A 13,946-nucleotide genomic window follows, 5' to 3' on the forward strand; every position below is an offset into this window, starting at 1 on the left:
CTTTTACACACACAAAATGGTAGTCGGTGTGCTTGCCTCCCTCTCTCCCTCCCAAAGAGGAGCCACGCCAAATTACAGGAAGCACGAGGCGTCACCCAGTAACCCGACCTCGTCCCGAAGAACAGCTGCCGCCTGCAAGAAAAAGGGAGAGAGAGACCGCATCCCCCCAGGTAAACACTCTGACGAAGTCCAGAGAGCGTGAATGTGTCACTGCCTGGGGCGGGGGTGTGAGTCTTTGTGAATCGGCTCTCTGATGTTGCAGTGAGAGCCTGCCCGAGGGCTCGTAGTGGCCCGTACTTGCGCAAAGAGGAGCGGCAGTACTGGGGCCTGTATAGGGACAGTTCGTAGTTGTAATCAAAAGCAGTTTGGGCATATTTTGGAAATCCCTGACCACAAGTTAGCCACACGTGGCGAGGGGCCCACATCAAACACTGTGAACTGGCGCTGAACAGTATTTCTGATCTTTTATTAAGTGATCAACCTACAGAAGTCCGAATTCACAAGCCTATTTTCGTTTCCTTACTAAGAACCCTATCAAAGACATTTCTAAAGAAGAAACAGTGTATTTTGAAATTCCTGTCATTTTGGTCCTGCCTTAAATTCAGAAAAAGATAACTATATTTTTATAATAACCTGTGTGGTGTCCATGTGTTGTGTTTCACTGTGTTACTGGGGGTCTTTGGGTTAAGCCTGTCTGCTTGTGCCAAGCTACCAAGGGGGTGAACAGGCGTTATCTGCAGTGAGTTTCCCCCTTAACCTGACTAGAAGCAAGGGTCCCTATTTGGTCAAAGGAACCTAACGTTGCCAATTAGAGACCCCTATTTCTAACAAACACACAGTTTCACTTGAGAAAGTATAACCATACGACAAGATTATATGGTTACAGTTTTGTACGCACTCAAAGGTGCAAGTTCATCCAAGGTGATAAAAAGGTTTGTTGTTCTGTCTTTTACTGTTTGTATTAATGATGGCTTGGATTTGATAATGTTTTAGTGTGAATCCCTCAGCAAAGTGTTTTAATATATCAGAAGTAAAAGTGCATAACCATCAGTCTGTCCACCACTCATTTCCGTTTTCACTCATATTCTGGGTGCTGCTGTTGTATTGGCGATCATGTGACTGTAGGCTGTTTGAAGTATTGATCTTTGACAGAAGATTTCTTGATTTGTAGAAGAGGAAATGATTTGTTGCAGTTTTTTCAAAAGTAGAGCCTAGCTGATAATTTCAGCTGACTCATTCTTAGTTGTCTGGGGTTGATTAGAAATTCTACATTTAGCTGAGGTAAAGATTGAAAACAGTTTTTGGCCATTATTTTTATTTGTCAAAGTTGAATTAACAGAAGTCACACGGTTTGCAGGTATATTTTTCTTTTCGCTTTCTTCACTTTGTTCTTCATTATTTGCTGATGCTGGTCTAGAAAGTTTTATTGTTTTCACCTTTATCAGCATCTTGGCCTGCAATAAGTTTATTCTGCAGCATGATTGTCTTTGAAATTTGTATTGGTGTGTCCAATTTTTTTTATGATTTTTCTGTTGAGAAAGAAGTTTTGATACAGATTGATTGATCTTCTTAACTTTGTTATGAGACGGATTAGAGGAAGCCTTCATTGACCCTAGTTGTATTCGTCATCTATTTCTGTAGTGGTTGAATTAATATCTGTAGTGGACTAAAGTTCAGATAAGATCTTTAAGTGAATTAGTATTGATGCAATTTTCATTGGAATTAGTTTAAGTTAATCGTTAATCGAATATGTCATTTAGTCGGGATAAATTGTTGATGTTCTCTTCAAATGTTAATACGGTTTCTTCATATTTGGAATGGGTTTAGTGTTTTGTTGAATTAGAGTTAATTCGAGTTTATATTTTTGAACAGTGCCACTGTGCAACAATAAGTGCTGACTATTCCACTAGTCTGTCTGCCATTTAGATAAGGTTGTGCTTATAACGCCCATTGCATTCAATATTGGGTTTGATGTTAGTTTATCACCAATTGGGGAATGGGAGAATGTGTCCCCAGCAGTACATTCACTTATGACTCTTTCAGAAGTTGGTGTGAATGGTACTAGTCCACTTAGATCAATCAGCAAATCGGTGTTATCCAAGGATCTTGCTATGGAATCAAAGTTGCCCTGTTAACCATCTTCTGGCTCTCCACCCCCTGCTAGTACTTGACCATATATTGAGTGGCTGTCAGAGTGTGTAGTCAGTAACATTGAAGCTGAAGTGATAACATTTATCTCAGCAGTACTTATGATTACAGAAATTATAAATCAAACACTTCAGAGTAGCATAGGGTTTACAAGACATAGTGGGCTGTTTTCTGTTCCTCTTAATGTCAGCTGGATCTAAAAGTCCTCAATTGTTAACTGTTTTGTGTTTTGTCTAGTAAGAATTTCTTTATTTTGCTTGTCATCCTTGTTGTTTTTTGGCGGTAGTCTCTTTGTCCAGGGTCTCCTTAGACTTAAAGTTGCCGGTATTTGATGCTATAGAAATCGTTTTGAGGGACCCATTTTTCAACTGAAGGCTCGGAGTGCATTTTGCATATTGATGAATTTAGTTGCATCTTATTTGACCCCTGAACTGTAATTTAAACTGCTTTTGAGGGAACGCCTGGAGTCATGTTTTCATTGTGTCACTTCTCGGTTTAACTTCAGCTCAGCAACATCCACACTACGGCTCTCTAAAGTTTCAATCTTTAGTTATCCTTTGTGCAGTTGTACGAGTTGTTTAATTAGATTACATTTACGCCTAATGCAGGAATGTTTAGAGGTTGCTAAATGGTTGTTTTCTACAACATAAAATATGTCTGATGACTATCAGAGCAGGTTAAAATGTCTCCAGCAGTTGTTGCTTGCTTTTGAGAGAGGTGCAATTTAGTGAGAAGGACATACCTGTGTGTGACAGAACTTGTTGGAGCTTGTGACCTGAACAACACAGTTTATGTAAAGAGGGTATGTGTTGTTTGCTGGCAGCTTAGGTCTACTATCAATCGATGCAGTTCAAGGTCTCTGCTGAGATCTGTAAAGCTTGTTCGTCATTTAAGTACAAATTGGCGAATTAGGTGAATACAAACCAGGTATATTTGAGCCCCTGCAGATTCAATGACGATTCCAAGCACTCACTGATAACTTTCAGTTCTGTTGAAGAGGTGATGTCCAAACTGCAGTTTTTTCTTTTGATTTTAGGTTAAGGTAGCGTAAACATTTGTGTGGGGGGCAACAGGCAACAGTAGCTGACTGTCCCTGACATTACTCGGTGTGAAATTAGGTTATTATGTTATGGACACCAACTGCCTAGCTGTGTTGTTGGAGCTTAACCAAGCTCTTTAGTGCCGAGACCAAGTTTCCATTAGAGAGACATGGCGGTGAGGTGCGGTAGGGTTGTTTCCTACACAGGCGTTTCACCTGTGCCTCCCCAACCTGCTGCAAGCTCCTGGGGCTGCCTTCACAAGGCATTTGCTGCCATTTGTCTTGCCAGCCATGACACATGCCTCCACTTTTGAGCAGACTGAAATTGTCTTCCCAACCTCACAGGTTACCAGGCTGGACACTGTGTCAGTAGTGAAGGAGCAGCAACCACCTGACCTAAAGCATGAGCACACCTGACTGCTTCAGCACGGTTTTAGAGGCCTGCTCTGCATCCGGATCTGAACAGGAGCCCTCAGGGACATGAGGCTCAGAGGGCCAAAATATGTTAGGAGGGCTCGGGTTGCAGCACTAGCCTGAGGCGCACTGTGGAGCCACCACTGAAGCTGACTATGTATGCTCAATTCATGTGGTGCAAAGTGAGTCGTCTACAGAGATTTATCCGGTGGCTGGAACTGCAAAAACTTGGACCAATCACATATTCCAAATAGAAGATTTAACACGCTAACAGTTCTATCCACTTTTTGTTCTTTATTTTTTGCAGAGTTTTACATAGCACGAACTTGACCTGAATCGGGTATCAGAGGACTTTACATAGCACCATTTACGTTACATGAGGACACACATTCATTTTTGATAGGCACAGGGAGATTAAGTGATTTGCACAGAATCACAGGAGGTTTAGCGTCATTACCAAGACTCAAACCCAGTTCCCCAGGTCTGAGGTCCAGCACCCTAGCCGTTAGGCCAACTCCAATGTACTGAAAAGACAATTTCCAATATACCATCAGAGAAAACTAATTGGATTTAACTCATCTCTTTAAAAAAAAAAAAATGTTAAAAATTGATGTGAAGATTTTTTTATTTCAGCCAAAACTACTATTGTAAAAGTCAAATCACTTTCTGCTGCCATTGCAAACTTGTGCATTATTGGCTTCAATTAACTTTTTGATTTGCAAAAGCACACTGGATACCGACAGCTCAACTTGTGCCTCGCATGATCACAGAGAATTTCTGGTTTTGTAAATTTTAAAAACTTACATTACTCGAAGCACTTGAAATATATCAGTGTAACCGTAATTGTAACGTAACATATAGACCAGCTATCAGCCGCGGCCGCTGCAGGTAAGAGCGGTGGGGCCGGCTGGTAGGGGATTTTGATAGGCGACCACGAGGCAAACTTAAATAAATTATACATTTTCCCTTGTGGTCATCTCTCGAAATCCCCCCCAGCCGGCCACGCCGCTCTTACGTGCAGTGACCGCGGCTGCCAGCTACTGCATATTAAACACCTTACAGTGACAGACTGGACATCCTGTCAAAGACGTCCTACCAGAGCAGTAGCAACCTTGACCGTGATTGGAATGGAATTTTATACAGACTATATAAATGTCACTATCCAAAAACGCTCAATAAAGTGAGACATTCCCATTGGAGGTGGGCCTTTTCATATGGATCCCTCTTGAACTTTTTTAGCTTGATTCTCAATAATGTGTACTTTGGTGCCCATAGAGATAGCTTTGCCCGTAATGTCCACGAAGAGTCTCAGTTTCTGACACACAGGAACAGGACTGGTCACATTGAAAATTACGTTTGGGAATGCAGTACATCTTCAAGTTTGGTTACATTTATGCATTTGCAAATTCACTAGGAGGGCATTGAGTCTGGGCATTTCTAGTTGGGCATATATCAAAAGTCCATAAACGTGCTCAAATTATTACTGTTGAATGCTACAAAGTAGTAGTTTTCCACCTGAATCACTTAAAACTTCACTCCTGTCAAACAACTGTGCTTTCAGGCTGTGAATTGGAAGGGAACTCCTGCTGTATTCCAGGTTACACACAAGAACAGTCACCAAGGGCCCTCAGGGGAAAAAGAACCCCTTACACCAGACTGCAGATAAGAATGTGTAAGCGAATTTTAGCATACGTGATCCCAGGGCAAACAGCTAGTTTTGACTTTGGAATGTCCTTAAAGTTCTAGCACAGAGGAGCTTCTAGTCTGCAGGTATGAGTGGAGTTAAATATTTCTTTCATTTTCCATGGCTTTAATTTTCCATATGTCATAGATTTTTAGAATGTGTGGACTTTGGCTGGGTATGCCCTTAGCTAAAAAAATGTTTCCCTTCAAGATATACTATTTATTTAATTGCTGTGTGACTGCTTATTGACTATACTTTTTGCATTTCACCGACTAACCTTTTTTCTCCCTGAGCCACATAAAAGAGAATCTGTTATCAGTATATACCCCTCGTGCCTTTAACCACTTCACTACAAGTGAAATAAAATCTATGAGGGGACAAGGAGTTAACCAACAAGAGGGGATGCTGCACAAGTGAAATTGATGTACCATGTAAACTCCATCTACGCCGTATGTATAACTTATGACCTCACAGTGACTATTGTGGAAATAAAAGTAGATTGGAATAGTGGTTGTGCTATAAATTGACCCACTTGCTACTGTCTGTCAATAGCAACATTTCAGCATGTCTCATCCATATTATGTAGATTAATTGCATGATGAGTTGTTCAAAAAGATTAATTTCTTCCACCAAATCTTTTCAGTGCATATATCAGACTACTGGCTAAGGTGATTTCCTATTTCCAGGGTTGACTTCAACGATAGGCAGATGGCAGATAAATCCACTTTTGATTAGAAAAAGAACATTAAAACGACACAGCATCTACAAATATCAGAAGAAAAAACCTTCTTGGAAGAATGAGAACTTCTTTTGCCTGTGTGAATCTAAATCAAATACTCTAATACTTTGAGAGGTGGTCTGGTAGCGTTTGACTAGGTTTATATTTTTGTATATCAATAATTGTATAATGTATCCAATATGCGAATGCTAGATTAACATGACTACAGTGGAATAACTTTAATATGATGTATAGAAGCATGTTTATTAATATCATTTATTTGTTCCACATTATCATATAATCACCATATAGGTTAACATGGATGCTGTTATGATGCTTTTTCTCATTCACTCCTGCTCTACCCATCCCATCTCGTCCCCCTGCTCATCTTCTCTAACCACAAGCTCCGCAGAGCGAAGACAGGTTGATGTCATAGAATATTTCCAGTGTGCATGTACTGCGACTGGACGTTCTAGTGTTCCTAACTGTAACATTTCCCAAGGTTCTTCCGCTGTAGTACCATTGCTGGGCCTGGTCTTATTTGCTTCTGTGAAGACTCAATATTGAAATATTTCATATTAGTTTGAAAATCTCAAGGTAGCAATAACACATAATATACTGGATACTTTCTTTGAAAGTTAGTGCTTATGAACCTCATAGTGAAATGGAATTCTCTGATTTGCAGAATAAGTTTTTACTACTGATCATGCCACAATGAGATATCGTTTTCTTTAATTTATTATGAAAGAATTAGGTATAAGAGCCTCTTGGTTTTGGGGGTGTGCCATACTTTAGAGCGCTTCCTGAACATCTTTCAATTAGGGATTCTGTTTGATTTCTTTTTGACTCTGTATAGCTCTGAATTTGAACCTTCATGTAATTTATTCTGTACTGCTTAATTTCGAGATTTTGTCGTAAAACCCTATAGCTTTTCTTCTGATCCAGAACCTAGTCATTGAGAGTTCCCAGTTAACTTCCCTATTTTACACTGCTAAATTGATGTTAGGCGGGGTGATTTTTAGCACAAGATCAACCCAGAGCAGCAGAACTGCCACAGGTAGAATTTAGGGTGATCTGAATTTTGAGATGCCTTTAATATTGGGTTATGGGATCTGCTCCCACAGTGGCTAGAGACAGAATTATGCTTGCTTCTCCCAAAAACTGGAAAGGACTCAACAACATTTAAATAGGTGTAATAAGACCCTGGGTGTCTTTTTTTACTCTGATGTCCTGTTAGCCCATCAAATGGACACGTTCAAGAAAAAGAAATTCAACAAATGACAGTGGAGAGGGTCCTCCTTCAACATTGTTCCACCCATTGAGTAGAAATTATCAGAGATCTGATTCTATCTCAATTGAATCAACTACTTAGGCACTCTATAAAGAAGTTAGAAATCTAGGATTAGAACTAATATTAGAATTAGAAGATGCTGATTCAATAGTACAATGCTTGCACTGTGCTGCCACCACTATGTCCATCTGTGATGTGAGGGATATTAAAATCACTCATACCACAAAGGAAAAGGTCACAAATATTTGCAATCTTCCTGCATCATTGATATAAATGAAGCTGGCATCAGCTTGTGTCTCAAAGCGATCTATTGTGAATGATGCGATGGAGTCCTGCATGAGACAGCAAGCTTCCCTCCACTCATGCACTCACAGTCAAAAATGCTCTAATTTTTTATTTGGTTGCAGCCCTTGTCCAACTCAGTGACAAGGGATGCAATGAAAAAAATAAAATAGCCATTCTGTAAATGGCGTAGGGTGTGCATGCACCAGGCCCTTGGACCACTGTATCCTACTCCCAGTGCTAGAGCTCTATTTACAAAGTAGACGAAGTACGGGAAAGCTTGAACCACGGTTGGACTGACTTATACGGCAATCAGGCAGTGCTTGAAGGGCTAGACTGTCAGGTCAGAATGGATTTGTGACTTCTAAGGAGGAATATGCCTTTTTCTTGTCCCCCACCTCAACTTGAAATGCAATGTCTTACATTTTTCCTTCGGTACATTACATTGTGACTTGTGTTGTTGCTGTCACACGTTGTGACTTTTATTGCTACAGCCACACAGGCTGAGATTTTGCGATTTGCAAGTTTCACAACCACATATTCATTTAACACATCAGTTTGTTATTTTTACTGTAACTTCTGCAGCCCTCAATATTAGCAACCAAAATATTAATTAACATAGTCGAAGTATTACTTCTTCAAGATCACGTGTTTTTTGCATGCAAGAAAAAACTATGGATAATACTTTCACCGTATATTTTCTGCACTTTAAGTCTTTCACCCTTAGGTAGGTTTTACCTCAGCAATACAGGAAAGAATTTTGAACACAATTAGGAACGTAGACAAAATGTATGCAACGAGAAGTGATGTATGTGTTGTTTTTTTACCCCTGATTATTGATCCATAGGCTTCAATGTCAAAGGTTCCATTGATAGGAGGTGATGCAGCCTGGATTCTTTTAACAGTGATCATGGAATCGCTCGGCCATGTGGAGCCTCTGTACTTTGTAATGTTGCCTCCGTCAACTGCATAGTCCTTTAAAATAAACGTAGATTAATTTATAAATTAATTTTAGGAAATACATTGTTGTAAATCTATGAACCAACTAAGGGTTAAAGCTCTAACATCATTACACAGTTCAGGTGGAATGTCTTATTGTTCTATTGGCCATTATGTCTGTAACAGCATAGCATTGCTCATTGACTCAGCTATACATCTCTTCTAATTGTGCATTAATTGGGCACTGCATGAGTCATAGAGATGTACCCGCTGGAATACTGAGCTCTTTTAAGGGTTTCATATCGATTGAGAAGAGTGATAGTTGTGAAAAGGAAATTACTTTGTGTCAGCATTATAAATGTGAATAATCAGAGACACAACACACCCACAGGACTTCTGAAAGTAAATATGATCCATCGAAACCACAAAATAATGTGAACTCACCTCTGGGTGTTCTTCTTTCCTGACTACTGGGTCGCCACAGAGGACACAAGCAACTATAGATAATTTTAGATTAACATTTGGCACATGCATCTGTGCTGTGAAGAACAGAACTGAACACATGCAATGTTAAAACAAGAAGCAGGCTGCACAACAACTCCTTTGGAATCCCACCTCAAATTATGCTGCTGTACTAGGCAGCATGATAGTGTGCATATACGAACCTGAGCAAATGCAACTGCCAGAAGTGGTATGTTAAAAGCACAGCCAGATGATGAGATGGTCACAGTATACTGCTTGTCTTCATCTGGTGAGGAAGGCTGGGTCTCATCCACTTGAATGTCATTAATCAGATGTACTGCTATTCCTCTATTGGCCAATGCTGGAGGTCTTCTCTGTCTAACGGCTAAAGTTATAAACATATACGAGGAAGTCAAACAGTCGGACTGATGAACAAATATGGCAGATAATATTCACTCTTTATAAATACCTGTGCAATGAGATCTTGAAGGAATTGAAATATTTACATCATTAACAAGTCCTATGTGTAAATAACGTGGGTTCTGCATTTGGGCTCATATCCCCTAGTGTATGTTTCTCACAGTGCATATATTTGTGCAGCTGGTTTAAGATAGTGGACACTGGCATTATTTTTGGGAACCAGTACTTTTTTCATTATCAGACAGTGATGGATTATACATACCACTAAGAGACAGGTCCACCTGCCCGATTTATATGAGGCCGGACCTTAAGTTTTGCTCTGGTGGTGACTACTCCAGAGTAAGGGCCGTCAGAGAAATGGCTAGATGTCCGGCTGCCCAATCAGAATTGGTGGACATAAAGCTAGTTTTTTACTTTCCGTCACTGCCAGACAATTCCCGGCTGTGGGGGGGTCAGGGAAATGGTTATCACACCCCCTTGCTATGGAAAATAACTCCGATGGTGAGGGAAGATTTATTTTGTATTTTCAAAAAGAAAATACCACTTTAGAATTCTCTTTTTGAAAAAAAAAAAAATCTGTTTGGTGCAGGGCTTTGTCATGCCGACGAAGCCCTGCACCAAACAGCAAAATGCATTGGACCACCTGCTTAACAATCATTTATAAATGCGGCGGGTGGTCTCTCCACCAGAGGGACAGAATAATTGACTCCTTCCCCTATGACGAAAAATATGGGTTGTCTGCTGATTTAAAAATCAGCCTCTTAGTTGCTAATGCATGTACTAATAAGAGGAAGAGTTGACTTCTAAGGGATAAGATGTTACAGTTAAACATATTGTTTAACATTTATCCTTAGCATTCCAATAAGACAGTTCATATGATTTTAAATATGCTAGAGTGTTTCTGATGTGGAGCTTTATTTATTATTATTTTGTTTTTTATAAATCTTTTTATTAATATAAAAACAAAGATAATAAAGGCATATCAGGTGCAATACATTCAGTCACAAACACTGAATCAAACAATTCAAAGATCAGGATATATGCAGGACAACAAGCGGGATTGTTGAGACCCCAACACCTATAATCAATGGACAATACACAACAGATACAATTCACGATATACCCTAAGCGTGCAGGTCTCAGACCCCGCCCACCCATAAAGTCAGGATAATAAAGCTTGTATTGCCCCCAGATATTAGAACATAAGCAGGATAAACTACGGATATCTACGCATAAAATAAACCAAAAAAATTAAACAACGCTAAGCGCGCAAACCCCCTCCCTGCACCCCTGCATGTAGCTTACGCTCATCCCCAACTAGCAGTGTGCCTGTCGCTCCATCTGATCTACAAAACTAAAAGTAGTAAGTGGAGGAGGACCTTCGTTCAGGCCCCCGGCCCCCTTCCCCCCCGCCAGATCTGACCCCCCCTTTATTTACGGAGTCACTTAGCTAAATATTAAACATCCTCAAATCAGGGGAATCATTGTTCGCCTGCCTCGCCTCCCGCTACTAATAATATAAAGTGAGTCCCGCACAGTCACCAAGTCCACTAATGTCATCAAACGGTCAACCATTCTTAACCTTAGCCCGTCCGATCAGGCACATGGATACTTCCCAGCCGAACTGCCGCCACCTCAGGAGAGTCAAAGAACCAAAAGTTTTTGTCAAGTTGCACCCGGAGGCGAGCCGGAAATAACAAAGCATATTTAATCCGATTGTCTCTGGGTTCCCTTTTCACCGACAAGAACCCCTGGCGTTTTTTCCGAACCAATTTTATAGAATCCGGGAAGGAAGTTAGGGCCGCACTTTCGAACCGCAATTGAGTCCCAGGATGAGCCGTCAGAAGGGTAGCATGGATCAAGTCTTCCACAGTCAGAGCTGATGTTTGACACACTGACTTGTCTGGGAGTCCCAGTATTCGGATATTAGCTAACTTGCTGTCCAGAAGCTCCCGCACCTCCCGTTTCATGGGGTTTACGCCATCTATTAGTTTGGCCGTTGTGGGTGTCATGGCTCTTGTTTTGTCATTCAATCGAATGAAGGCCTTTCTTATTAACCCCAGCTCAAGCGTAACGGCGACCAGTTTATTATCTAGGGCTTGGACTCTCCGGCCCAGGGAAGAATGTATTCCACCGATAGCCGCCATAACAGCTCCAAGCGTCGGTTCAACCCTGGCCAGCGCCATCTCTTCTCCCTCGATAGCGACAATCTTCGCCTCCTCCGGAGACCCTTTGGACAGGATATATCGTCCCAACTTGTCCGTTTGGTCTTTTCCGGTCCCTCTGGAGGAGCGGGTCTAAGTTGTACATAGGTCGGTTTTGGGCGCCATTTCGTTCAGCTCGTTTGCAATCTGTACCCCACGTCTGTAAGTGAAGTCCCCGCTCTAATGCAAATTAACGGCCCACGTATGATCCCATCAATTTGCGGAGACACTCCAGGGTTGCCTCCAGGTTATGCCTGCATCCATCGGGCCGAGTTTCAGTCAACGTCCGGGCCGTTCACACTCCGGGTTCCGTCATTCAGGGCACTCCGACTGCAGCCGCCGTGTTATTATATTGCTCCACTTTTGCTGCTATTCGGATTGGATGTCCACCGTTAAAATCGGGCAAAACTCAACTTCCATACCGGCTGCCCGGTCCCTCCCAGACTCTCATGGCTGATGTTGTTCAACTAGCAGCTAGCTGCTCCCTCACTCGAGGCCCCGGCTCTAAAGCTGGTGTAGGCCGCAATCTTAATGGCGACGTTTCTCTGTTATCAAAGCGTAAACGGGTCTTGTGGCAGGAGAAGGAGGTCGACGGAGCCGGGAGCCTAGGCGGCCATCCTGGTTGCCAGCTAGGCTCCTCCTCTGGAGCTTTTTTTTAATTAAAAGGTTGAAGGTGTCCACACAAAACTAATCTTGAGGCTAAAGTACCATAAACGACATAGCCATGTGCTTTTTATGTGCTATCTACTGATGGAAGGAGTCGGGGATTAGGCCACTGATTCACTCAGAGAACAACTCCAGGGTTCACAGAAATGAAGAGAATAATAATAATGAAAGCCCTGTGCTAAAGGTTTATACATGTAATTTATGACTGGGGGAGGGAACTGGGATATCGGCATTTCAGGAAATACCTGCGTGAAACTCACCTCTCTGGTCATCTGTGGTAACAGTCTGTCCAATGTATACCACATCCACATACAATGGGTGTGCAGCATCTCTTGGTTCCAGATAGATTAGATACAAATTATAGTTGTCCCCCTCTGGGTATTGTGTTTTTATAAGGTCCAGCAGATTTATGCATGTATATGACCAGCTGAAAAACAGTGAGAAAAAAGGAGTTGTGTATAATAAATACCTAAAAACATCTCAAAGTTTCACAGGGTAGAAATTCAGACCAAAGACCTGACACCTTAATTATATTTCTTTTTCTGGCCTGTTCTTTAATTTCCCCCCTTGAACTTTAATCGTTCTGCACAATCTGGCTACCAAAGACATAGGTTTGGATACGCAGCCCCAATAGATAAAACACTTCATTCAGTGCTTGGCACTAATAAAATAAAATCCTCGCTGGGATGCATCAAAGTATAGCTGATATTGATGAGTCTACTCTTCTGTCTGACTTTGTAGGTCTCAGAATCACTGTACCCTAAAGCTTTCAACCTAGGTTATTGGGGATACTTTGTCTACTAAGACATTTCCTCCTGAGTCTGTAACAGTTTGAACAATCTCGCTCCCATGCATGATTCTGAGATATCACAGTTTAAAGTTTGAATATAACTCTCACCATTAACAAGTGTACCTCGCACGTTAGGCGGAAGCAGTGGGTTAGCAGGTGCCCTCATTCTCATGAACACTGTAAGAAATTGGGTTGTTGGTTGACTGAGGTGTAATCTCTAGTCAAGCAGCAACCACAATTCTTGTCAGTGTAAGGCCCAAGCAGATCCAAAATTAACTTATTTATATATAGATTTTAGGTAGTGCTAGCTAGACCCGAAGGTATCAGAGCGCTTTACATATAATGCAGGGTCATTCAATAGAAGTACATATAAATATACAGATCGAACATAGAAGTATATCCAAATATATAGACCAAGAAAAACGTTGTGCAGTCAAGGTAGTTACACATAATTTTAAAAAAAAGAGGACATTGGAACAGCACAATGTAATGGCATGAATGACAAGGAAGAAGTTTAAACAATTAAATGCCTGTCCTCAAGGGTCTAAAAGGATTGGGTGCGATCATTGGGAGCATTGATTTGTTTGTTTGAGTAGTAAAGTATTTGTTGAACAGAAGGTATTTAAGGTCCTGTTTGAAGCATGGAAAGGATGGGTTACTGTGAAGATCTCTAGGTAGTGTGTTGCAGATGATAGGAGAATTTCCAGAGATTGAGCCAGTCTCTGAGGATTTCTTTTTCAGTTTGGGAAGAATGAGAAGAAGTGAGTTGGAGCTTCTCAGAGTCCTGACTCTTTCTGCTTTGGAAAGTTTGGAACCTATGTAGTTTGGATTATGAGTGTGAAAGGCTTTGTGGGTGATGCAATCAGTCTTCTAGATACATCTTCCATTG

The 13,946-nt window shown here is 41.2% G+C and overlaps 1 protein-coding gene across 1 annotated transcript in view; it reads right to left on the reverse strand.

The window, feature by feature from the left end:
- Positions 1-13,946, reverse strand: part of LOC144827999 (fibrocystin-L-like) — a 1,093,512-nt gene that overhangs the window by 692,702 nt on the left and 386,864 nt on the right. Inside the window, exons 22-24 of the mRNA XM_078686146.1 lie at positions 12,528-12,694; positions 9,181-9,362; positions 8,404-8,551 (exon numbers count right to left, since the gene is read on the reverse strand). Coding sequence (XP_078542272.1) covers positions 8,404-8,551; positions 9,181-9,362; positions 12,528-12,694 — 497 coding nt within the window. The remainder of the gene's footprint in view (positions 1-8,403; positions 8,552-9,180; positions 9,363-12,527; positions 12,695-13,946) is intronic.

The sequence above is a fragment of the Lissotriton helveticus genome, chromosome 4_1 (assembly GCF_964261635.1).
Source record: "Lissotriton helveticus chromosome 4_1, aLisHel1.1, whole genome shotgun sequence".
NCBI lineage: Eukaryota > Metazoa > Chordata > Amphibia > Caudata > Salamandridae > Lissotriton > Lissotriton helveticus.